The sequence below is a fragment of the Pongo pygmaeus genome, chromosome 1, assembly GCF_028885625.2.
Source record: "Pongo pygmaeus isolate AG05252 chromosome 1, NHGRI_mPonPyg2-v2.0_pri, whole genome shotgun sequence".
Lineage (NCBI taxonomy): Eukaryota > Metazoa > Chordata > Mammalia > Primates > Hominidae > Pongo > Pongo pygmaeus.
In genome coordinates, this window is record NC_072373.2 from 168,256,071 (window position 1) to 168,282,929 (window position 26,859).

The 26,859-nt window shown below is 41.3% G+C and overlaps 2 protein-coding genes across 10 annotated transcripts in view; both read right to left on the reverse strand.

Annotated features, from left to right (window-relative positions):
• PATJ (PATJ crumbs cell polarity complex component) overlaps window positions 1–26,859 on the reverse strand; it is a 424,767-nt gene that overhangs the window by 98,334 nt on the left and 299,574 nt on the right. For 8 of the 9 annotated variants that reach the window (XM_054484672.2, XM_054484719.2, XM_054484656.2 and 5 more), the window contains 2 exons: window positions 26,419–26,491; window positions 13,398–13,490 (listed from right to left, as the gene is read on the reverse strand). In XM_054484672.2, the coding sequence (XP_054340647.1) occupies window positions 13,398–13,490; window positions 26,419–26,491 (166 nt within the window). The remainder of the gene's footprint in view (window positions 1–13,397; window positions 13,491–26,418; window positions 26,492–26,859) is intronic. The other variant, XM_054484700.2, reaches the window with a different exon arrangement.
• LOC129034914 (ragulator complex protein LAMTOR5-like) lies at window positions 25,358–25,627 on the reverse strand. The gene has a single exon (XM_054484754.1). The coding sequence runs from the start codon at window positions 25,625–25,627 to the stop codon at window positions 25,358–25,360; it is 270 nt and encodes an 89-aa protein (XP_054340729.1).

Here is a 26,859-nt window from a genome sequence, read left to right on the forward strand (position 1 = left end):
CCCAGGAGTTCAAGACCAGCCTGGCCAACATGGTGAAAGCTCATCTTTACTTAAAATACAAAAAAATTTAGCTGGGCGTGGTGACGCACACCTGTAATCCCAGCTACTCAGGTGGCTGAGGCAAGAGAACCGCTTGAACCTGGGAGGTGGAGGTTGCAGTGAGCTGAGATTGTGCCACTGCACTCACTCCAGCCTGGGCATCAGAGTGAGACTCGGTCTTAAAAAAAAAAAGCATTATGGCTCATACCCCATTTATACTTCAAAAGTCATTAAGTCCATAAGATTAAAAACAAAAACCATATTATCATCTTAGTAGACGCAGAAAAAGCTTTCGATAAAATCCAACATACCTTCATGATAAAAGCCCTCAACAAACTAGGCATCGTAGGAACGTACCTCAAAATACTAACAGCCATCTTTGACAAACTCACAGCCAACATATTGATTGTGTAAAAGCTGGAAGCATTCCTCTTAAGAACTGGAACAAGACAAGGATGACCACTCTCACCACTCCTGTTCAACATAGTACTGGAAGTGCTAGCCAGAGCAATCAGGCAAGAGAAAGAAATAAAAGGCATTTGAATAGGAAAATAAAAAGTCAAATTCTCTGCCTTCACTGATGATATGATTCTATAACTAAAAAACCCTAAAGACTGCCAAAAGACTACCAGACCTAATAAATGACTTCAGTGAAGTTTCAAGATACAAAATCAGTAGTATTTCTATACACCAATAACATTCAAGCTGAGAGCCAAATCAGGAATGCAATCCCATTTACAATAGCCACACAAAAAAATCCTTACCTAGGGATACATTTAACCAAGGAGGTGAAAGATATCTATAAGGAGAACTACAAAACACTGCTGAAAGAAATCAGAGATGACACAAACAAATGGAAAAACATTCTATGCTCGTGGACTGGATGAATCAATATTGTTAAAATGGCTATACGGCCCAAAGCAATCTATGCATTCAATGCTATTTCTATCAAACTACCAATATCGCTTTTCACAAAAGTAGGAAAAGCTATCCTAAAATCTGTATGGCACCAAAAAAGGGCCTAAATAGCCAAAGCAATCTTAAGAAAAAAAAAAAATGAAGCCAGAGGCATCTTATTATCTGACTTCAAACTATACTATATAGCTACAGCATGGTACTGGCACAAAAACAGACATGCAGGGCAACAGAACAGAATAGAGAACCCAGAAACAAAATTGCACACCTACAACCAACTGTTCTTTGACAAAGTCAAGAAAAATAAGAAATGTGGAAAGGTTCCACATATCAATAAATTGTGCTGGGATAACCAGCTATCCATTTGCAGAAGAATGAAACTGGATCCCCTTCTAGTACCATATATAAAAGTTAACTCAAGATGGATTGAAGACTTAATTAAGACCTAAAAGTATAAAAATCCTAGAAGAAAACCTAGGAAATGCCCTTCTGTACATCAGCCTTCACAAAGAATTTGTGACTAAGTGCTCAAAAACAATTGCAACCAAAACAAAAATTGACAAGTGGGACCTAATAATTAAAGAGTTTCTGCATAGCAAAAGAAACTATTAACAGAGTAAACAGACAACCTACAGAATAGGAGAAAATATTCATAAACTACACATCCAACAAATGTCTAATATTCAGAATCTATAAGGAACTTCAACAAATCAACAAGCAAAAAACCATATTAAACAGCAGGCAAAGGCAAAGGACAAGAACACACTCTTCTGGAAAGAAGACATACACCTGGACAGTGTCTCATGCCTGTAATCTCTGCACTTTGGGAGGCCAAGGCAGGAGGATCACTTGAGGCTAGGAGTTCAAGATCAACCTGGACAACGAAGTGAGACCCCATCTCTACAAAAAATTTAAAAATTAGCCGAGTGTGGTAGTGCACCTATAGTCCCAACTACTTGGAAGGCTGATGTGGGAGGATTGCTTGTGCTCAGGAGTTCAAGGTTGCTGTGAGCTATGACCACACCACTGCACTCCAGCCTGGGAAACAGAGTGAGACCGTGTCAAAAAAGGAAAAAAAAAAAAAAAAAAAAAGAAGACAACATAGAAGCAGCCAACCAACATATGAAAAAATGCTCAACATCAATAATCACCAGAGAAATGCAAATCAAAACCATGAGATACCACCTCATACCAGTGTAAATGGCTGCTATTAAAAAGTCAAAAAATAACAGATGTTAGTGAGGCTATGGAGCCAAAGGAACTCTTATATGCTATTGGTGGGAATGTAAATTAGTTCAACCACTGTGGCAAGCGCTTTAGAGATTTCTCAAAGAACTAAAAATAGAAGTATCATTCAATCCAGCAATCCCATTACTGGTTATATACCCAAAGGAAAATAAGTTATTCTACCAGAAAGACACCTGCATTCATATGCTCATTGCCACACTATTCACAATAGCAAAGACATGATATCAACCTAGGTGCCCATCAACAGTGGACTGTATAAAGAAAATGTGGTGTAAGTCTGGGTGCGGTGGTTCACGCCTGTAATCCCAGCACTTTGGGAGGCTGAGGCGGATGGATCACGAGGTCAGGAGATCAAGACCATCCTGGCTAACATGGTGAAACCCCGTCTTTACTAAAAATACAAAAAATTAGCTGGGCGTGGTGGCGGGCGCCTGTAGTCCCAGCTACTCAGGAGGCTGAGGCAGGAGAATGGCATGAACCCAGGAGGCAGAGCTTGCAGTGAGCCGAGACCACACCACTGCACTCCAGCCTGGGCCACAGAGTGAGACTCCGTCTCAAAAAGAAAAAAAAAAAAGAAAAAAGAAAATGTGGTGCAAACACATGAAATACTACACAGCCATAAGAAACACTCAGCAAAATCATGTTCTTTGCCACAACATGGATGCAGCTGCAAATTAATACAGGAACAGAAAACTAAATACGGCATGTTCTCTCGTATAAGTGGGAGCTAAACACTGGGTACACATGGACATAAAGATGGGAAAAACAGGCTGGGCACGGTGGCTCATACCTGTAATCCCAGCACTTTGGGATGCCGAGATGGATGGATCACCTGAGATCAGGAGTTCGAGACCAGCCTGGCCAACATGGCAAAACCCCGTCTTTACTAAAAATACAAAAATTAGCTGGGCATGGGGGCGGGCACCTGTAATCCCAGGTACTCGGAGGCTGAGGCAGGAGAATCGCTTGAACCTGGGAGGTAGAGATTGTAGTGAGCCAAGATCGCACTACTGCACTCCAGCCTGGGTGACAAGAGTGAAACTCAATCTTAAAAAAAAAAAAAAAAAAAAAGATGGGAAAAACAGACACTGGGGACTACAAGAGGAGGCAAGGAGAGAAAGAGGGAGGCAAGGTTGAAAAACTACCTACTGGGGACTGCACTCACAGAGGTTCAATCATATCCCAGTCCTCGGCATCACACAATATGCCCTTATGACAAACCTGCACATGTACCCCCTGTATCTAAAATAAAAGTTGAATGGCTGGGCGCGGTGGCTCACTCCTGTAATCCCAGCACTTCGGGAGGCCAAGGCAGGTAAACCCCCTGAGACCAGCCTGGCTAACATGGTGAAACCCTGTCTCTACTAAAAATACAGAAATAAAATAAAAGTTGAAAGGTCTGGCACAGTGGCTTATGCCTGTAATCCCAACACTTTGGGAGGCTGAGGTGGGAGGACCGCTTGAGGCCAGGAGATCGAGTCTGCTGTAAGCTATGATCTTGCCACTGCACTCCAGCTTGGGCAACAGAGCAAGATCCTGTCTCCCGGACTCTTCAGTTTATAGAGAGATTTACTTACATTATCTAATATGATCCTCACTCCCTCCCACCTACCACCACCCTATTTTCACCCATCAAGTTATGTTAGTGTAGAACTGCTGAACTGAACATGGCAAAACCCATCTCTATAAAAAATACAGAAAAATTAGCCAAGTATGGTACTGTGCGCCTGTAGTCCTAGCTACTTGGGAGGCTGAGGCAGGAGGATTGCTTGAGCCCTGGAGTTTGAGGTTGCAGTGACCTATGTTTGCATCACCACACTCTGGCCTGGGTGATAGAGCAAGACCTTCTCTCAAAAAATAAACAAAAAATAAAATAAAAGTTGAAATTAAAAATAAAAAAAGTCAGCCCAGTCAAATCCATAAGGCTTGGAATCCTTACTACAGCACTCACAGGCTCTAAGTCTTTGAGCACATGCATTAACTTCTGGTCCCTCAGCTGCAAAATGGAGATGACGACAGTATTAACGCTTTCATTATGGGAAGGACAGAGGTGGACAGCAAGTTTCTGCTCAGTTCCTAACAAATAAGCATAGAATCCAGGTGGATGGTATTGCTATTATTATTGCTGTTTCTATCAGGATAAATGAGACCATATTTTAAAGTGCCCATTATAGTGACAGATAAGTTTCTTGTTTTACAGAGACATCTAAAAAAACAGACAAGAATGAAGGTAATCCTCTTTCCACACAAATCTGCTCTTCCTCCTGTTTCTTTTCTCAGTAAATAGCATCAACCAACCACCCAGTCAGCTGCCCATGACGTATCTGAGAATCATTTTTGCCTCTTCCCTCTTCAACTTTCATATCTACGTAACCATCAAGTCCTATCCATTCTGACTCCTGTATATGTTGAAAATCTGTCCATATTTCTCTGTCCTCATGGCCAGATCCTTGGTTTCAGTCATTATTAACTTTCATCTCAGTTACTCTAATAGCTTTTTAATTCTCTTCCTGACTTCAGTTTTGACATTTTCTGATTCTTTATATTTTATATATATATAATTTTCTTTGCAAAATTGAAAATTGACCAAAGTATCTAACCAATTCTTTTTTTGTTGAGATGGAGTCTTGCTCTCTCACCCAGGCTGGAGTGAACTGGTGCAATCTCGGCTCACTGCAACCTCCATCTCCCAGGTTCAAGCGATTCTCCTGCCTCAGCCTCCCGAGTATCTGGGATTACAGATGTGTGCCACCATGCCCGGCTTTGTATTTTTAGTAGAGATGGGGTTTCACTATGTTGGCCAGGCTGGTCACGAACTCCTGACCTCAAGTGATCTGCCCACCTCAGCCTCCCAAAGTGCTGGGATTACAGGCGTGAGCAACCATGCTGGGTCTAACCGATTTTTCAAAGGGCATCCAGAAGGGTCTTTTCAAAAGGTTAATCTCATCTTTATAATCCTCTGTTGAAAACCATTTCAAAGGCTTCCCTTGGTATAAAGTCCTTTCTCCTGGTCCACAAGGCCCTCTGCTAGCCAGCCCCTGCTGACTTGGTGGTTTTAACTTCCTGCTACTATATCTGCATGCCCATAGTTCTGTCTCTAGGATTAGGCCAGGAATGCAGACGTGAGGACCTACAGGTGATGCCATTAGGGAAGCAGGCTGCATTAGAGAAGAATGAAAAGGCAGGGACTGAGATAAACTCGGAGTACATAACTGAAGGTCGGCTTGGAATGCTGGCCCATTTCCAGTGGAAAATGGAAACCAGGATTTTTATGGAAAATCTCCTGATTCATAAAACTTAGCTCAAAAATCTTAAGAATCTTGCATAGACTAAATGAAACACATTTGTGGGCTGAATCTGACTCCTAACAACCAGCTTGTGATCTCTGCATTAGACCAAGTGTGGCATGCTCCTGGACATGAAAGTGGTCTTACTTATCTTTATATGCCTAGAGCTCGACAGGCTGCACAGATTCTAAGAAAATGTGTACTGAATAACGAGAGCTCTGGTACATCTACATTTCATATCGGCAAAATCTGGTATTAATGATAGCTACCACTAACTGAGCTCTTGCTGCATGCCACGTGCTGTGTCAGAAACTTCACATACAAAATCATACTTGATCCTTATAACAAAGAAGTGAGCACCATCTTCTCTAATTTTTGGATGAAGAAACATAGGCAGACAGGATAAGCCCCTTTCCCACAGGCAGGATCTAAGTCTGTTCAGACTTCAGAGCCCACGATTTGTATCTGACAGCCTTTTTCATCTGGAAAAGCAAGTGTTCCCAGTCCATTTGGCAATACAGGTGTTATTTGTAACACGTGATGCTGTTTAATAAGTATGTTTAAATTTTTTATACGGATCAAATGTATCAAGGTGAAGAGTAAAGAATGCTTCTAAAATGTTGGTATTCTAGCTGACAAGGACTCTGAAATGGTAAAAAGCACAGTCAGCTGAAGTGTGCATTGCCATGTCACAGCTCATTTAGGTTACTGATAAGTTACCTCTGAAAACAATTCATGCTTCCTCAGGCATCTTTCTATCCCGTAAATTCTAAAATCTCCACAAAGAAACTCCAAGAAGAATGCTGCCCTGAGTAGACTGGAATACTCTCATTTTTGTATTCTCGCCCTAAGGGTCAGAAATTATATTTCACAATGAAAGACAACAGTAAAGACAAATACCACTGAAAATTTGAAAAATCACAACATTCTGCAAATTTTTGAAAAATCTAAAGTGTTCTTGAGGCAGCTGTATACAAACCAGGTCTGTGATGACAAGTGTCACTTGACATATAGAGTGCACTGCTGTTATGCAGTTGTACAAAGTGAGGGAAGTACAGTAAGCACATCTGTTCAGGGCAGTTCTAACACGGTTCTCTTGGGCTCCTGGCCAAGCTTTGGGATTATGGTTGTTCTGAAGCCCTGGATGCTATGGCATTTGCCATTTAAATAGCTCTAAACCTGCATTCAGAGGAAAGCTTTAAAGAATACTTACAGACACAAGGTTTACATACTGGTGGCAAGAAATGTCAATTATTTTACTGACAACTCTCTGTGAAACTTACCTAGTAAACCCATACGTTGCCTTGCTGAAGAGTCAAGCATGTTTATTTTACATGATTTTTGCAAAGACAAAACATGAGAATATATATTGTTTCCACCATCTCTCATGGACTGCCAGTGCTGCAATCCACTCTCAACCAGGGCATCCGTGTCTGCTCTGACCTGTTCTATCTGATGCCACACTGTGACTACAGTGAACTGGGAGTCATCTCCTGCAGACCTCTGTGGCCTCCCACTGCCATCAGCATGGAGATCACAGTGCTTAACATGGCCTGGCTGCTGCTGACCACTCCGATTTCGCTTCCCTCTCACCAATCTGGCAACCACAGACTTTCAATTCATCAGACTCTCAGAGGCTCTAAGGTTGCCTAAAACCTTCCTTTGTTTTCTTCTTTGTCCCATTCCCAATTATTGTCAGCTTCTCCTTCAGATTCATCCCCAGGGTAGCCCTCCCTCTCAAGGTCAAATCCCCTTTCATACGCTCTCTTAGCACCAAGCAACTCTAGTTCTTAGCTTTGATTAGAGTTGAGGTTTCAGGCCCGGCACAGTGGCTCACACCTGTAATCCCAGCACTTTAGGAGGCTGAGGTGGGCAGATCACCTGAGGCCAGGAGTTCCAGACCAGCTTGGCCAACATAGTGAAACCATGTCTCAACTAAAAGTACAAAAATTAGCCGGGCCTGGTGGCGCATGCCTGTATTCCCAGCTACTCAGGTGGCTAAGGCATGAGAACTGCTTGAACCCCAGAGGTGGAGGTTGCAGAGCAGGGAGCTGAGAAAGCGCCACTGCACTCCAGCCCGGGTGACAGAGTGAGACTTAAAAAAAAAAAAAGTGTAGTAACCTCCATTTTGAGCCCTGGCTTCAATGGGTGATTTTTTATTTTTGAGATGGAGTTTTGCTCTTTCGCCCAGGCTGGAGTAAAGTGGTGTGATATTGGCTCACTGCAACCTCCGCCCCTGGGGTTCAAGTGATTCTCCTGCCTCAGCCTCCCAAGTAGCTGGGATTATAGGCACCCAACACCACGTCCAGCCAATTTTTGTATTTTTAATAGGGACGGGGTTTCACCATGTTGGCCAGGTTGGTCTCGAACTCCTGACCTCAGGTGATCCATCAGCCTCGGCCACAACTTTTTTTTTTGAGATAAGGTCTTACTCTGTCACCCAGGCTGGGGTGCAGGGGCGTGGTCATAGCTCACTGCAGCCTCAAACTCCTGGCCTCAATTAATCCTCCCACTTCAGCCTCCTGAGTAGCTGGGATTACAAACTGGAGCCACTGTGCTTGGCTCCAAGGCAATTTATTTAACATTTCAGTGCTTCATCTCTTATATGGAAATGACACTACTATATAACTACTATTGTTATGTGAATAAGTTAGCATGTGTTAAAGAGCTTAGAATAATATATCAACTATGATGGTGAACTTTAGGTATCCATCTGAGTGGATTAAGGGATATCTAGCTAGCTGGCAAAACACTATTTCTGGGTGTGTCTGGAAGGGTGTTTCCAGAAATGATGGGCGTTTGAAGCAGTGGACCAAGCAAGGAAGACATACCCTCATCCAGTTTGGGCAGGCACCATCCTATTGGCGGAGGGCCAGGTAGAACAAAAAGACAGAGGAAAGGTGAATTCGCTCTCTTTTCTGAAGCTGGGACACCATTTTCTCCTGCCCCTGGACATTAGAACTCCATGTTCTCCAACCTTTGGACTGCAGAACTTCTATCAGCAGCCCCCTGGTTCTCAGGTCTTCACACTTTAACTGAATTATGCTCCTGGCTCCCCTGGTTCTCCAGTTTGCAGACAGCCTATTGTGGGACCTCTCAGGCTCCACAAACACGTGAGACGATTCCCTTAATAAATCCCTTCTCAGATATCCATATATCCTATTGGTTCTGTCTCTTCGGAGAACGCTAATACATTAGTAATGGTGCTTTTCAGGTTGAAAAATTCACTTCAGTTTTTCAAGTTATATCTTAATGCTTCACTTGGAATAGTTGTTCCTTCTATGGCTACCCCTTAATGCTTTAATCAGAATGATAGCATCATCCTCATTAACAACAACTCACTCTTCGACAGTGACTACAGTGCACTCTGGTATGGTTTAAGTAGTACTTTACTGTTATCAACTCATTTAATTTTTCCTCCCATTTTACAGAGGCATAAACTGAATCACAGAGAGGTTAAGTCATTTCTCTAAGGTTATAATTGTTAGCGAATAGTGGAACCAGGATTTGAACCCAAGTAGTCTAGCTCTAGTGATTGCACTCTTACTAATTTAATTATACTACTTCAAAAGAGCATATTATATGAACATAGATATTCTGAACATTATAAGCACACAAGTTTATACCCAAAAGATTAAAATAATTATTTTAGGGATTCTTGAGGTCCGATGTCAGCAAGCTACCAGGACGTCATGAGGCTTTCAGAATGAGTTCCACTTCTCCCAATTTCTAGTTTTTTGATCTTACACTGAGCAGATAAAGTCTCATCTATAAATCTGGGATAAATAATTCTTCTCCTTCCCTTTACATATGGTTATTTTGGGGATAAGATTGAGTGAGATCACAAACCAACTAAACACCATTTTAGAAAAAACTTAATTTTTTTTTTCTTTTTTTTGAGACAGTCTTGCTCTGTTGCTAGGCTGGAGTGCAATGGTGTGATCTCGGCTCACTGCAACCTCCGCCTCCCAGGTTCAAGCGATTCTCCTGCCTCAGCCTCCCAAGTAGCTGGGACTACAGGCACCCGCCACCATGCCCAGCTAATTTTTGTATTTTTCGTAGAGATGGGGTTTCACCATGTTGGCCAGGTTGGTCTCGATCTCTTGACCTCATGATCTCTCTGCCTCGGCGTCCCAAAGTGGCTGGGATTATAGGCATGAGTCACCATGCCCGGTGAAAAAAACTTAAATATTAAAAAAATTAAGCCAATGAGATTATAGACGAAACTGTTTTGCAAATTGGAAAGCTCTGGGCAAGTACTTTCATTCAAGTTCTTTTCAGAAAGCTTCTAACAGGCTCTCATCTAGACTTCTGAAATAGATACCACACACTTCCCTGCCTCCAGTCTCTCACAAACAGAATCTATGTTTCACAAACCATCATCTGATCTACAAAAAAGTTATTTCCCCCTTTAAACATATTTTAGAGAAATGGAATACCTTCTGAAATTATTATAAACTCCTTGGCTATGCATCTAGGGCTACTGAGATACAGACCAAAGCCAACCAACTGAATATACTGAAAATAGCACTGGAGTATGCATAGGCCACGGCTTAGCCTCAGCTCTGAAAATAACTTTTTTTTTTGACACAGGGTTTCACTCTGTCACCCAGGCTGGAGTGCAGTGGCACAATCACAGCTTACTGCCACCTCAACCTCCCAGGTCCAAGTAATCCTCCCACTTCAGCCTCTTGAGTAGCTGAGACTACAGGTGCTTGCCACCACACTCAGCTAATTTCTTCTATTTTTTTTTTTTAATAAAAATGGGGCCTCACAATGTTGCCTAGGCTGGTCTTGAACTAGGCTTGTTTTGAATTAATACTTCATTACAAGACAATGACATTTATGTATATGTTAGGTTGAACCATATGAAATTTTTACCTACCAAAATGGCAATTTCATATGATTCAATCCAACATTTTGCTAATTGATGTATTGTCTATCTTCCCCTCCAACTGTGGAATGAGTCCATGAGGGAAGGCATTTTTGTACATTTTGTTCACTGTGGTATCTTCAGTACCTGGAACATAGTGGTATTCGGCAAATATTTGTTGAATGAATGAAATGAATTTACTAAGCTCTATTTGCGCTATATTCTTCTGTGTGATTTATATTTTATAGCCCCTTTGTTTCCTAATAGCATCCTAATTACCGTCATTCTTCAGCTGAGGTCAAGTGACTTCTTCAAGACACTTTTTTTTTTTTAGACGGAGTTTCGCTCTTGTTGCCCAGGCTAGAGTGCAATGGCGCAATCTCGGCTCACTGCAACCTCCATCTCCCAGGTTTCAGCGATTCTCCTGCCTCAGCCTCCCAACTAGCTGGGATTACAGGCATGCGCCACCATGCCTGGCTAATTTTGTATTTTTAGTAGAGACGGGGTTTCTCCATGTTGGTCAGGCTGGTCTTGAACTCCCAACCTCAGGTGGTCCTCCTGTCTTGGCCTCCCAAAGTGCTGGGATTACAGGCGTGAGCCACTGTGCCCGGCCAGACACTCTTAAATAATACTTTATGCCAGGCCATTTATATTTATGCTATAAAAGTTGTCCAAATTCAGGCTATCTTTCCTTTCTGAACTAGAACATGCAGAGATTCTACTGCAAACAGTGATTAAGAAACTACAGGACCAAAAGGAGACAGTGGGTAAGGAAGGGAACAGAGTGGAAAAAGACAGACACTAGTCAATGGGTATGGGAAAGCCTGCAATTGTTGGTGAAGTGCAGTGTGAAACATTATCTAAAAATGACCCTCAGGCCTCCAGGCCCTCTGCCTCTTCAACTGTCTTGACACTTGCAGCCCTGTCACTGGTGTTGCTTACTTGGGAACTGGGAGTGGATGATGGATGGCTTTTACCTTTGGCCTGCAGATGAGCCTGGCTGGGACTACCAGACTCTTCCAGCAAGCAAGAGCGTATTCTCACTCTTTTTAACATTTCCTCTGTGGATGAAATTGGGGACGCCTACCTACAAAATTCTGTTGCTTTAAAAGACTTTCCCCTAACCTAACTATGGAGATATAGTGCCAAAAAGAACAAGTTAACATATTTTTAAGTAAAGGGGCTTTTGGTTTGAAATTTGTTGCTGTTCCTCATTTCCCTTTAGTGCAAAAATGCACTCTACCTTTTGGAAAGGGAAGTCATAATTTTTTACTGCCTTTATTCTTTTTTCTTTTTTTTTTTTTTCTTTTTTTTTTTTTTTTGAGACAGAGGTTTGCTCTTGTTGCCCAAACTGGAGTGCAATGGCGCGATCTTGGCTCACCGCAACCTCCGCCTCCCCCTGGGTTCAAGCGATTCTCCTGCCTCAGCCTCCCGAGTAGCTGGGATTAGAGTCATGCACCACCACGCCCAGCTAATTTTTGTATTTTTAGTAGAGACGGGGTTTCTCCATGTTGGTCAGGCTGGTCTTGAACGCCTGACCTCAGGTGATCTGCCCGCCTTGGCCTCCCAAAGTGCTGGGATTATAGGCTTGAGTCACTGTGCCCGGTCTTTTTTTTTTTTTTAGTCAATCTCTGGTAAATAAACTGCTACTATTCTTAATGCCAGGGGTCTCAGGTCCCATGTAGGGTTTATTCATGAGTGGCCCATTACAATTTCCACTCTTGCTGAAACATTCTTTCCCTTCAGCCAGAATAAGCTCACTTTCTAGGATAAGCAATCTGTGGCAGTCACAAGATATATTTTCCAAAACCTGAAAGAGGATACATGGATGATTTCTCAAATGCCCTGAAGTAAAATGAACAACTCTGGGCTGTCATAAAATCAGAGTTAGATGACACTCCTAAGTGATTAATTCTTTGAGATTTGTAGGACATTTTTAAACACAGAGGGAAAAAAGCCTACATTTCTTTCTAGAATTTGTAGTCTAACCCTGGAAGTGCTGGGCTACAAAACAGAAAAGCAGATGATGAGCCAAGGCATGGGAGTCAGAGGGTAGGGCAGCCATCTCCCAATCTATCACATACTGGCTGGGGGCCTTTGGCAAGTTAGTTAACTTCTCTAACTCTCAGTTTCCTCACGTGTAGGAAAATCAAAGAACAGGAAATGCATGCAGAACACAGCACAGTGTCTGATATGCAACAAATGTTCAATAACTATTACATAACAAAATATCAAACATTAGGGTACATAAGGAGAAACTGCCTTTCTTCTAATGCCCTAGCCCTTGGGTAAGTTTAAGTATCTTTTGCTTGGAATCAATGGAATAAATTTAACATTTTTTCTTGTGCCTCCAGGACTAATTAAGCACAGCTCTGGCCTTATAAAAACCCAATATTAAACCAGATATAAAAGAGAAATTGCAGGCCAGGTGCAGTGGCTCACACCTGTAAATCCAGCACTTTGGGAGGCCAAGGTGGATGGATCATCTGAGGTCAGGAGTTCGAGACCAGCCTGGCCAACATGGCAAAACCCCGTCCCTACTAAAAATATAAAAATTAGCTGGGCATGGTTGCGTGCGCCTGTAGTCCCAGCTATTCCAGAGGCTGAGGCAAGAGAATCGCTTGAACCTGGGAGGCAGAGGTTGCAGTGAGCCGAGATCATCACACCACTGTGCTCCAGCCACTGCGCTCCAGCCTGGGTGACAGAGTGAGGCTCTGTCTCAAAAAGCAAAAACAAAAACAAAAAAAAAGGAGAGATTGTTTCCTTAATCCCAGACAGCACAATTCAAGTGTCGCCAAGGTAAGAGAAGGTGCTCTTCTTCAGAGTCAATGGGTCACTCACTACATATAATAGCTTCTTGTCTCACAGATGAAGATTCCTGAGAGAAGCAAACATGATAGGTGGTTCTTTCCAAGGTGGTACAAAATATAAGTGATACATCCCTAAACAGAATGAAAAATTCTGGATGAATTTTTCATCCAGAATGAAAAATGAAAAATGAAAAATACAGGATGAAAAATACTCAAGATTCTCACCAGTTTGAAGCTTTCACTTTCAGGCAATTGTTTAATACCAACTTCGAGGCTGCCATCTTCCTCACTACTAATAGGTTCGGTGCCGCTCTGATCCTATGGAACATTAAAAAGAAAATGGCAAAGATGTCATTCTTCACTCACTCTCCCTCGAATTGTACAGACACTCAATGTCATTTGCTCATCGTATGGTTGTGGTGGATATTGTTTCCTCTGAGGAAGCCTTTTCTGTTTCTTTCTTTCTAGCAGAAGACTGTTTTGTTGTTGTTGTTTCAGGTATCTATCTCTGCTGCTCACAGATAGGACTTAGGGAAAGCTGGTCCCTACCCTCTGATTGCCTAGGATAGTCTTATTCTTTTCCCAATGATTTTGTCAGGAATGGGCAGATCAGGAATAGATTTTGCCAGTTCTGGCCAATGAAATATAAGGAGAGGTTTGCTGGAGATGTGTGGAAAAGTTCTTCTTTAATCTTAAGAGAGCTGCAAGAAGTCCCTATACCTCCCAAATTAACAAGAGAGCACGAGCACAAGTTTCCATGGACGGCCGTCCCATGACAATGAGGGAACCAGCCTTAGGACAAGGCTGACTCTGCGGGTTACAAAGCAAAGGTAGAGATAGAAAGAACTGGTTCTCTGATGGCAAAACTAGGTCACTGGATTGAGCAAACTTGGAGCCCAGCCTTATCCTTAACCACCTTCTGTGAGAGCTAATACATTTCCTTTTGCTTCAGCCGGTTTGAGTTAGCCATTCTGTTACCTCCAGCCCAAGCTTTCTCACTGAGTCAGTTGACTGTTTTTTGTATATGACTAAACTGCTTGAGATAAGAGACTGGGTTTATCTTGTTGATTTCTTTTATTTTTTTTTATTTAATAAAAAATGTTTCTTTAAAATTTAATAAACAAATTGTTTTTTTTTTTTTTTTGGTGGCGGGGACAGTCTCACTCTATCGCCCAGGCTACAGTGCAGTGGCACGACCTCCGCTCACTGCAACCTTCGCCTCCCAGGTTCAAGTGATTCTTGTGCCTCAGCCTCCTGAGTAGCTGGGACTACAGGTGCACGCCACCACATCGGCTAATTTTTGTATTTTTAGTAGATGGGGTTTTGCTGTGTTGGCCAGGCTGGTCTTGAACTCCTGACCTCAAGTGATCTGCCTGCCTCAGCCTCCCAAAGTGTGTCTTGTTGATTTCTGAAATCAAGTCCCATCACCATGCCTGGCACGTGGAAACCACCTAACACTGATGGAACTAATGAATGCACTGAGTACTTGTTTTCTTTTGTGACTTTTTCCTGCAGAATCCTGAAAATATGTATTTACATAAATGAGACACCTGGCAATAATACATACCACTAAAAATCTAAAACACATTAGGCATCTCCTCAATTGAATTGTGACGTATTGAATGTTATAGTTAACTAACTAGAAGTTATTTTACTTTCTAGGGGTATATAAGGAAGGATAAGGATGATAAATGGAATATTCACATTGTACTTACCTGGACTTTTATTTTTAATCACCACCATCCTGGGATTACTACAAATTTGGTTGAAATAGTTTATAGGGAAAATAGTTTTGATTTTGAGACATTCAATCTCACTCATAATTTGATGCAATTAAAGCAAAGAGAGCATTCTTTCAACAATCAAATGGACAACAGAACAGGAAAAGAACATTCAATATTGGTAATGTCAGCGAGAGAGGAATTTTTATACACCAATGAGTGAATATAAATTAAGATAATCTTTTCAGAAAAAATACATACTCTCTCTGTGTGTGTGTGTGTGTGTGATTGCTTACTTCTGGGGAATGGGGAATGGGTAATTTTTGCATTAATTATTTCTATACTGTTTGATTAGAGAAGAATTATCACATATGATTGCACATTTAAACATAAAGTAATGGGAGACTATGAGAAACACCTAAAAGAAGAAAAAAAATTAAAGAAAGCAAGCAACATGGACTTTAGAATTGGGCAGATTTGGGTTCAAATCTCAACTTTGCTACTTAGAATTACATGACTTGGGGCAAGTTGCTTTCAAACCTGAGTGCAGGTTAAGTATCCCTTATCCAAAATGCTTGGAAATGTTCTGGACTTCAAATTTTTTTCAGATTTTGGAATGTTTGAATTATACTTACCAGCTGAGCATCCCAAACCCAAAATGAAAAATCTGAAATCCAAAATGCTTCAATGGGCATTTCTTTGGAGCATCATGTTAGTGCTCAACAAGTTTCAGATTTTGGAGCATTTCTAACTTCAAATTTGGGATGCTCAACCTGTAACTTAACTTGTTTTTAAAGTGCAGATAAAATACCAGATTAAAAATACTACCCTATAAGATTGCTTTAAAAGATTAATGAGTTAATAAGTAAAATATCCATTTGCATAACACCAGGTACAGTTAACTTTTGTTTCTAGCTTTTAAATATAATTTACTATTTTATTTTCTTTCTTTTTCTTTTTTCTTTTTTTTTTTTTTTTTGAGACAGAGTCTCGCTCTGTTGCCCAGGCTAGAATGCAGTGGCACGATCTCGACTTACTGCAACTTCTGCCTCCTGGGTTGAAGCGACTCTCCTGCCTCAGCCTTCCGAGTAGCTGGGATTGCAGGCACCCACCACCAGGCCCAGCTAACTTTTGTATTTTTAGTAGAGACGGGGTTTCGCCATGTTGGCTAGACTGGTCTCAAACGTCTGACCTCAAGTGATCCACCCACCTCAGCCTCCCAGAGTGCTGGGATTACAGCGTGAGCCACCACACCCGGCCTTTTCTTTCTTTCTCTGTTTCCATGTGAATTTGACAGAACTGTGTCTAGCTTTTTGTTGAAGCAGATTCTTTATTCCTGCACCATCTCATATAGTCTTCCTAATAACCTGCTACGGGTATGTACCACCATGATCCCAATTCATAAATGAGGATAATGATACATTTTAAATAACTTGCTAAACAACTCCAGGCAGTAAAAGGTAGATCTAAGATTCAAAGCTGGGAAAGGGCCATGCTAGGCCCTCAATAAATGATGCTCTCATTTCTCTCTCATTCTTCCTTTTCAGTATTGAGTGTTGACAACTGATCTTACAGAAGATAAGACTCACAATCTTTCAAAAAATTATTGTTAATAGACCATGGATTTTCTAAAATGTGTCTTAGTTTTTTTTTAACCAGAAAATGGTATTAGATAGAACATCCTCTTCTCTGTGAATTTTGGATAATCAAGGAGTTGCCATGTGAAATAAACGTACCCAAGTTAATACATCTTGAAAACATACAGATTTTCAGCATTTTTGACAGTGGTAATGTAAATTTTAGAGACAGAAATTCTGAACAAAGGAATTACTCCTTAAAAATCAGTATTTAATCTATGGAAAATCTGTAATATCCAAATTCCTTAGTGTGTCTAGTTCTGCAAGCTGTGGGAGCCCCTGAAGAAGGCCTGGCGAGGTTATGGTGGCCAAGTGGAGCTTTGAAATAGTCAATGTTGGGCTGGGTGCGGTGGCTGACGCCTGTAATCCCAGCACTTTGGGAGGCTGAGGCGGGTGGATCACGAGGTCAGGAGTTCAAGTGGGCAAGATGGTGAAACCCTGTCTCTACTAAAAATACAAAAAAATTAGCCAGGTGTGGTGGTGGGTGCCTGTAATCCCAGCTACTCAGGAGGCTGAGGCAAGAGAATGGCTTGAACCCAGGAGGCAGAGGTTGCGGTGAGCCGATATCACGCCACTGCACTCCAGCCTGGGCAAAAGAGAGAGACTCCGTCTCAAAAAAAGAGAAATAGCTAATGTTTGTAACTGCAGCACATTAGACTGTAGAACAAACCCACAGGTTCCATTAGTAACCCTGCAAATGGCCACCACCTCTGGTCCCAGAAGAGAGAGATTCTCACATGAAGAGGGGTCAGCTGAAAACATTCATCTAATTATGCACATGTCCCCTGAGGGAAAGGAAAGTGTTCCTTAAATAAATTAGAGGAATCTTTACTTTTATATTTCTCAGCAATATGCATATTGAAGATGAGATATTCTTGGTCTTTATAAAATGAATACTAAAGTAGAGGAGAAAACAGCTGTTTAAGGGATGCGTCAACTTGTAAAATTTAAGAAAACATGGGCAAAGCAGTCTAGGTTCCAAATAGTCTATGCATCCTTTAAGATGTGAATAGAAACAAAAAATACCCTCTATGTCTACACCACATCCCACACTTAGAAACCAGAGGATCAAATGAAGCAGAATTTATCATTCAAAGCCAGGTCTCAAATGCCACTTGTTCCATTGTATCTTTTCCTTCTCCTTACCTGGGGGACATCTCTCCTTCCTCTAAATTGTACCTAACATTCTACCTGAACCTCCTCTGTCACTTAACATTCATCTCTTTTGTATCCTAATTACGTATGTACAGAACTGGTCTCCCTGATGGGACTGAAAGATCCTTGAATCGAGCATCTGGGCCTCATTCATTCCCACTGCCTGATTCATTTTTCACCCTAGGTCTGTTTTACTTCAAATTCCATACTCTTTTTAACTGTACTACGCCTCCCCTCTTTTCCTCTTAGTCTGAGATGACTCCGTAGAGGAGGGTTTGAAGTCCAAATCTAGATGGAGTTGGGAGTCAGGCAAAAAGGAAATTGGAATTGAGGGAGGATAGCAATAAAGCATTTACTTTGTAGGAGAGCTAAAGTTTGTAACAGTTTAATGTTTACATTAATGTTACATTACAAGGAGAGCTAAAGTTGTAACGTTTATGCTAAAATGAGGTACAGAACACAACAATGTGGATCCCTTCCCTCCCTCCCTCCCTCCCTCCCTCCCTTCCTTCCTTCCTTTCTTTTTTTTCTTCACCATCTCACTCTGTCACCCAAGCTGGAGTGCAGTGGCATGATCACAGCTCACTGAAACCTCGACCTCTTGGGCCCCGGTGATCCTCCCACCTCAGCCTCCCAAGTAGCTGGGAATACATGCGTGCACCACCATGCCTGGCTAATTTTTTGTATTTTTTGTAGAGACGGGGTTTCACCATGCTGCCCTGGCTGGTCTTGAATTCCTGAGCTCAAGCACTCCTCCGGTCCTAGCCTCCCAAAGTGCTGGGATTACAGCCGTGAGCCCCCATGCCTGGCCACAACAATGTGGATTCTGCTCTGATAACAGAATGGCTCATGAGGTAAGGAGTCTTCAAAATACCCCACTCACCAGGAGCTTGGAAAATAGCAAAGAGTCTGATATGGGAAAGGGAAAACAGGTCAGCAGCGTGATTTCTAAGGCACGAGTGAATTAGAGTGGTTCGAGGACCATCTGGCTGATGGATGGGGGCCAGTTGACACCCAAGATGACTCAGCTAATCCGGATGGCTGGGTGTTCCTGTCATCTCTTGCTGATCTTCAAACCACCTGTCCAAAGCTGCCTGCTCAGCCAAGCAGCTTAAGGAGAACAACCTCTCCCCATGAGATCACAGAAAGTGGATTCCACAGTCAATTATGTTTTGTAGATGAACAAACAGAAAAGGCAAGACTTGTAAGGTTTGTAGATCAGCCCCCACTGAGGTTAGTCTTTTTCAGACCTTTGGGAAGTTCCAAATTCCCTCCCCTGGGCTCTCCCAAAATTTTCCACATAAGTGATTTCAGAAGTGATAATGCTTATTATTTTAAACTCTTTGTTTTTTTTTTTTTTATATCCACCATTTGTCTATAGTTTTCTTCAAACTGAACAGTGAATCTTGATAGCAAGAATGCTATTTTATTTGAGAGTAGACTTTCAATAAAAGTTAAATTCGTTAAGGATGTTATTGTGGATTGAAAAAACATTTCCTTTTTTTTTTTTTTTGAGACAGAGTTTCATTCTTGTTGCCCAGGCTGGAGTGCAATGGCACGATCTCAACTCACTGCAACCTCCGCCTCCTGGGTTCAAGCGATTCTCCAGCCTCAGCCTCCCGAGTAGCTGAGATTACAGGTGCATGCTACCACACTCAGCTAATTTTTGTATTTTTTTTAGTAGAGACGTGGTTTCACCATGTTGGCCAGGCTGGTCTTGAACTCCTGACCTCAGATGATCCGCCCACCTCGGCCTCCCACAGTGTTGGGATTATAGGCGTGAGCCACCGTGCCTGGCCCATTCCCATATTTTCTAAATCCAATGTTCTTTTAGAAAACACACAACATAATTTTAGTCTCATTGCCAACCTAAATTCACAAATATTTCCTTCTGCAAAACCTTGTTTACCACATGTGACAAACCGAATTTCTTTCTTCTAACCCCAAACATGAGCTTATTTACTAGGCTGCTCAGAATTCTAGAAAGGCAAGGCAAAATTAAAATAAAATGGAAATTATGCTAATGGAACTCCCTGCGTGATCAACCTCCCTGATCTTTATGAGGCCTGTTCCATCTCAGTTAGTACTTAAAAAAGCACAACTTCTAAGAAAGCAAAAAGGAGGTCCTTGTTTGTATGAAGATATTCTAAAAGATTTAGGCTGTCCTGTCAATAAATGGAATAAGTATGTTGGAACCCAAGTTATTTGAGCCCTCAGTACCTCTTACTAGACGGCAGCAATGGCTTCTTAATTGGGTTTCCCTCTTCAAGTTGTCTTTAACATTGCTATTAGACTAATCTTCCTGGAGTACACCCTTGATCAGATTGTTTCATTGTTCAAAATGCCTTCAACAGCTCCAAAACCAAAGAATGAAATTCAGAACCTCTGGGATTTAAATGTGGAATCTAAAAAGTTGAACTCATAGAAGCAGAGAGTAGTGGTGGTGACCAGGGGCTGGTGGATGGGGTGAAGGTTGAAGACATGTTGGTCAGAGGATGCGAACATTTCAGTTAGAGTAATAAGTTCTAGAGGTCTGTTGTACAGCAGGGTGACCACAGTTAATAACAATGCACAACAATGTATTGTATTCTTGAAAATCTCTAAGAAAGTAGATTTCAACTGTTCTCACCACAAAAATAAGTATGTGAAGAAATACATATGTTAATTACCTCGATTTAGCCATTCTACAACATACACATATTTCAAAACATCATGTTGGCCAGGTGCAGTGGCTCACTCCTGTAATTCCAGCACTTTGAGGGGCTGAGGTGGGAGGATCTCTCGAGCCCAGCAGATTGGGCATGGGCAACATAGTGAGATTCTGTCTCTGCAAAAAAATCTTATAGTAGCCAGGTATGGCGGTGCGTGCCTATAGTCCTAGCTGCTCAGGAGGCTGAGGCAGGAATATTGTTTGAGCCTGGGAGGTCGAGGATGCAGTGAGCTGAGATCATGCCACTGCACTCCAGCCTGGCAACAGAGCGAGATCCTGTTTCAAAAAATAACTGCCCCCTCCAAACCAAAACCAAACAAAAAAAGCCATCATGTTGTATATGATAAATATATACAATTTTTATTTATCAATTTAGTTTTTAAAAGGAAAAAATTCCTGTTTTGCATGTAACTATTAAAAATGGAAGATGCTGGAGGCTGGGAGTTCTACTAGAGGGCTGTGATAATATAAGTACAATCAAAACAAAAATGAGGTCTTACCATGTGCCAGGAATACTGCTAAGCCTTTTATAAACATTATTTAATACTTCTAACAAGTCCATAGAATTAATCATTATTATCAAACCCATTTTAAATGTGAGGAATTGAAGTTTATAGAGCGCAACTGGCTCAAGTTCACTCTGCTAGTAAATGGTAGACTACTGATTAAGACTTGGCTCTGTCTGACGTCCAAGCTTATGTTCACATCACCATGCTGTAGAATTATGCCAATGGTATTATAATTACCACAAGCACTGCATCATAATCCCTTATAAATATATATAGCTGTAGGGATAAAATATTTTTACACCTGGCCCTCATAACTACCCTTTGACACAGGCAGGGGAGGCTATTAACCTGGCTTTACAGAAAAAGACAGACTTTGGGAGGTTAACTGCCTCTACCAAGGTTATATGCCCACAGGTAATTAGTAGAGCCAAAACCAAAACCCACATCATCAGACTTCTTGCTCAGTGTTTTATTAGCACTCTTGCTCACTCTACTAGCACAGAACTGCATGAAACAATTTTGTTCTCTGCGATACCCTTCGGGTCTAGAACACTGACACATAATAAGAGCTCAATGACACTAGGCTCGGTAGCTCACACCTGTAATCCCAGTACTTTGGGAGGCTGAGGTGAGAGGACTGCTTGAGGTCAGGAGTTCAAGATCAGCCTGGGTAACATGGCGAGATCCTGTCTCTACAAAAAATTTAAAAATTAGCCAAGCATGATGGTATGTGCCTATAGTCCCAGCTACTTGGGAGGCTGAGGCAGGAGGATTGCTTGAGCCCAGGAGTTTGAAGCTGTAGTGAGCCATAATAGCACCACAGAACTCTAGCCTGGGCTACAGAAAAAGATCTTGTCTTTAAAAAAAAAAAAAAAAAAAAGCTCAATAAGCATTTGCTGAATAAAGAAATAAATATGAGATACTATTAACATATAATAAAACTGCTACTTAATACTACTGAATTATTATTATCAGGTCCGATTTAATAATGATATGGCTCTATTTCATCTATTTGGTTATGATTTAAATGGGCTGTCTCTTTTAGCCATATGCTGGATATGAGTTATGCTTTAGTACTCACTAGAAACATCTAAGGGGGAAAAAGATATACTAAGAGGGTCCACATAGGCAGATGGGAAGGGAAGAGAAAGTGGTCAGGGATATGTGTCCTCTGTACATACCGCCCACAGGAGGGGTGGCATTCATCATTTGGTAACAGTTACTAGAGCCAATAGTCCAGAGCAGAACTAAAAAGCCCTCTCTAGAATATAATCAAATTGTGATGGTTCAATAGAAACATCGCTCGCATAGCATATGCTGTTAGAGAAAGGGATTTATTATTTATTTATACATTTAAATGCCTAATGTGATTTCATTATTTTTGAAAATGAAATACAAATAATGGCAGACAAATTTGATTAAGATATGTGATAATGTTCTTGAAACTTAAGACTGGCATTATTTATACTTTACATATTTTTTACATACTAGCCTGCTTTTTAAAATTATTTATTTATTTATTTATTTATTTATTTATTTATTTATTTTTGAGATGGAGTCTTTCTCTGTCGCCCAGGCTGGAGTGCAGTGGCACAATCTCGGCTCACTGCAAGCTCCGCCTCCTGGGTTCACGCCATTCTCCTGCCTCAGCCTCCCAAGTAGCTGGGACTACAGGCGCCCGCCACCACGCCTGGCTAATTTTTTCTATTTTTTAGTAGAGATGAGGTTTCACCATGTTAGTCAGGATGGTCTCGATCTCCTGACCTCGTGATCCACCCCCCTCAGCCTCCCAAAGTGTTGGGATTACAAGTGTGAGCCACTGCGCCTGGCCTAGCCTGCTTTATTTTACATACTAGCTTGTACTTTTTATTTTACATACTAGCCTGCTTGTTTTAAAAATAAAATCAGTCTTCTAAATTTTCAGAACAGCTATTCTTTGAAAGACTCTAGTAAATAGTACCACTATCTACCCAGTTGCTCAAGCCAAAAACCTAGGTTTATCTATGACTCTCTACTTCCCCTCAGCTGCCTCGTTTAATTAATCAAGTTTGACTCAACCTCCAAAACATCAAGAATCTGCTCACTTTTCATTGCTTCCAATATCAACACTTCATCCAAGCCACATTAGGGCCTCACTGGGGCTTTTGCCTTTTAGCATATTACTTTCCTACCAACCCATTCCCTACCTAGCAGCTGTGGGAGATGAGAATATGCCACTCTAAAAAGGAAGGATCGTTGAGCTGAAGGCAATTAGGAAGAAGCAGATGCAGGAAAACCCTCTGCTCTCCCTCTATTTGTCTAAAAGCAGGACATAGATATATAAAGACAACGGTATCTCCTTCCCTCTGAATCAGGGAGAACAAAGGGTAACCCCTGAAGACAACACGGAATGCTTATCCCCTGGAGATGGCACCAGGGGACTCTACCTGAGCAAGCTATACCAACTAGCCTTTATCTGCCAGTTGTTTGCCTTCCCTCAAGTTGCCATCCCTAGAGACAAAGTCCTCTTCCTTTGTCTTGTCACTTCTCTAAACATTTACCATTTTTGTTAAAGATGCTATTTAAGCTAGAATTTAAATCTATCTCATTGAGAACTACTCATTCCCTGGGTGTTTGCCATGTATATAAGAAATACATATGTCATTAAACTTCTGTTTGTTTTGCTCTTGTTAATCTATCTTTTGTTACAAGGGTCCATTCCAACTAAGAACCTATGAGGGTTGAAGAAAAAAGTTATTTTTCTTCCCCTAAATAGCCAAATGGATCCTTTATGTATCAGGTCACCTCACTTCCCTGTTTAAATCCTTCCAGTGGCTTCTACTGCATATAGAATAAACCCCAAACTTCTAACTCTGACTTACACAGCCTTTCTCTCCCTTTTGTCTCATATTTCACTGCTCTCCCAGCTCCTAATATGCTTCCAGCCATATTCCTCAAACACGCCCCAGCTCATTCTCACCTGAGAGCTATTTCTGTCCTCTCAGCAGGGAAGGCTCCTCCCTCTTATTTTTGAATGTCTGGCTTTTTCTTTTAATTTTTATCTTATTTAAATTTTACCTTGCCCAAGTGTAACCAAGTACTCCCATTTTTCTAAGAGATAATTATTTTTTTCTCTGTTCTTTCCTCATTCCCCCGGTTCCCCACTTCCTACTCAGCCCTTTAGAAATGCAAACATAGGGTCACGCCTGTAATCCCAGCACTTTTGGGAGGCCCAGACGGGGGGATCATCTGAGGTCAGGAGTTCGAGACCAGCCTGGCCAACATGGTGAAACCCCGTCTCTACTAAAAATACAAAAATTAGCCGGGCGTGATAGTGTGCGACTGTAATCCCAGCTGCTCGGGAGGCTGAGGCAGAAGAATCACTTGGACCCGAGAGGCTGAGGTTGCAGCGAGCCGAGATCACACCACTGCACTCCGCCTGGGTAACAGGGTGAGACTCCATTTCAAAAAAAAAAAAGAAAGAAAGAAATGCCAGTATAGCCTTTTATCTCCCCTTCACCAGATGCTCCCTAGAGAGCAAGTTCATCTAACTATGTGCTTGGGAGAGATCCAGAAAGGAACCCTCACTCACCAGGAGGTTGCCTGGATCGATAACAGCTGATTTCATAGGGGCCACCACCCCCCAACCAGGAGACTGCCTCGAGAGATATGAAACTCTCTCCCACCTGGGGAGTTTTCGGCCTAGTCCTGCACAAGAAGGCACCAGCAGTCACCAGCTCGACTGCCCAGTAGATAAGGCACTGGAGCTAGCACATGGACCTCCCCCTTGCTCATTTCCTCCTCTGCCTTTTAAAAGTGCCAGCTTTCTGCTCCAAAAGTGAAGCAGTTACCCTTAAAGCAGGAAGCCTGTACTCCTTCCCCAAAGCTAGCTTTGGAATATATCACCTTCTTTATACCAGACCCCCTTCTTGATAACCTGTGTTTCGGCTACACAAGTAGCCTTCTCTGTAACTCAGCAAAGTGGTCACATTCCCCACTTTAATTATCTCCAAGGCACTGCCCACTATATGATAATTCTTTTGGTTTATTTATTTCTTAATTTGTATCTTTGTGTCTTCAATCATGAAGAGAGAAAGATAATAACAAATTGGTAGGAAGCCTTATCTGTTTTATTCACACCTAGATCTCTAATGCCTAAAAGAGTGCTTAAGAAATAATATGCACTCATTGAACACTTGTTTTTTTTTCCTCCAAACAGATTTATTGAATATAGCAAAATTCTATATACAAAGTGGCCTGGACCGACTGCTTCAAAACATGATCCTTTCTTACTAATATCTTGATAGGTCAGTCCATAGTGTTAAAAAGCAATTTACTCTTAAGTAAATAGAAAAGTGCCCATTGCACATTAAATGAATGGCCTAACTACTGGAACTTTAGTAGTTCTACAAGATAATTAACATAGGTAGGATGGAGTTCCTATGACAGGCTGCTGAAGAACAGATACAAGCCATCAAGAGGCCATTTTGTGTACTGCCACTGTGAAGCCATCATGCTTCTGGATCATAATGTTCCCATTATCTGATGCTGGACATACTATAGGAATATCAGTGGGGTCAGAGGTTAGCTTAGCTGCTTGTTGGGCTAGAACAGATATCACTCCAGCATGCTCATCTGACAGGGTCCCATGGCAACCCAGATTAAGTGAATCTGTGCACGGGATTTCAACAATGGAGGGATTCTTCATTGTATCTTCTAAGTGCTGCTCCAAGGTCGCCTCCATCCCACCCACCGTCCACCCTGGCCCAGAACCTTGAACACATGTTGAAAGAATAAAAATAATGTGTATTGCACAATCACATTTTTATTAAAAGGGACACTATATATAGCTATTTATGATTACTGTAGAAACAAAGGAAAAAGTATGAAAAGATACTGAATAGTGAATGTTAACTTCCTTAGGGAGGTAGTGAAAGAAAAATTCAGACTTCTTTGAATAACCCTGCACTATTTAATTAGTAACAATAAGTATGTATTTCTTTTCGGAGTTAAAAAAAATTCAATAAATATAAAATGAGAAGAGAATGAATATCCCCTCAGCTGGGGAGACAAACTGATTACACAATTCTATATCTATCTACTCCAGAAGCTGACCAATATTACAGCAATCTTGTTATGCTAGTAATTTCTCCATTCACAGATGAAAGTAATTATTTAAAGACACCTTGATCATAGGTATTAAAGTATTTCAAAACCATAAAGAAAGGGGTACAATTCAGTCATAAACAAAGAGAATTTTCTTGTAAATTCTGAAATGCCCAATTAGGACAAAATTATATATTTAGAAGAGACCTTGAGCAACTTTGAGGAAGGTAATACTTATATGGTTAGGTTCTAATACATTTACTAAAAAAATTACTTTATAATCAATACCTCAATACTTTTTATTTTGGTCAGGGAAATTTTCCATGAGTTTGGAATACCAAATACTGAATATCAAAAATGTCAGATTTGGGGAAAATGCTCATGACAAATCCATCTAATATACTAAGAGCTAATTAGAAACAACCTTACCTCAATAGAAGATGGAGAACTTGATGGCACTGGAAAGGGAGTAACGGCCATCTGATTGACTGCATCCTCGTTTCTGTGAAATGTTAAAATAGGCAGAATCAGTACACAGTAAATGCTAAGTTCCTGGCTCAAATTATAAATACTTCCTCAGTTCTCAGTTGAAAATGCACACACAGCATCATAGAATTAAATATATATATATAAATATATAGCTTCCATATATATAGCTTCCAAGCATGCAAAGTTACTATGCATAAAAAATATGTATTGCTCAAAGGATACTAAGATGCAATTATTAGTGACAAAGAGTGATGATGCTAGGAGTTACTCAAATCCCACTTAGTAAGTCAGGTGCTGCAGAGGATAAGTTTGGAAAGGCTTTGGCTCTTTCAGCACTGTGGAGTATAAATTTTTCAAATGGCCATGTGCAACCTTTAGGCC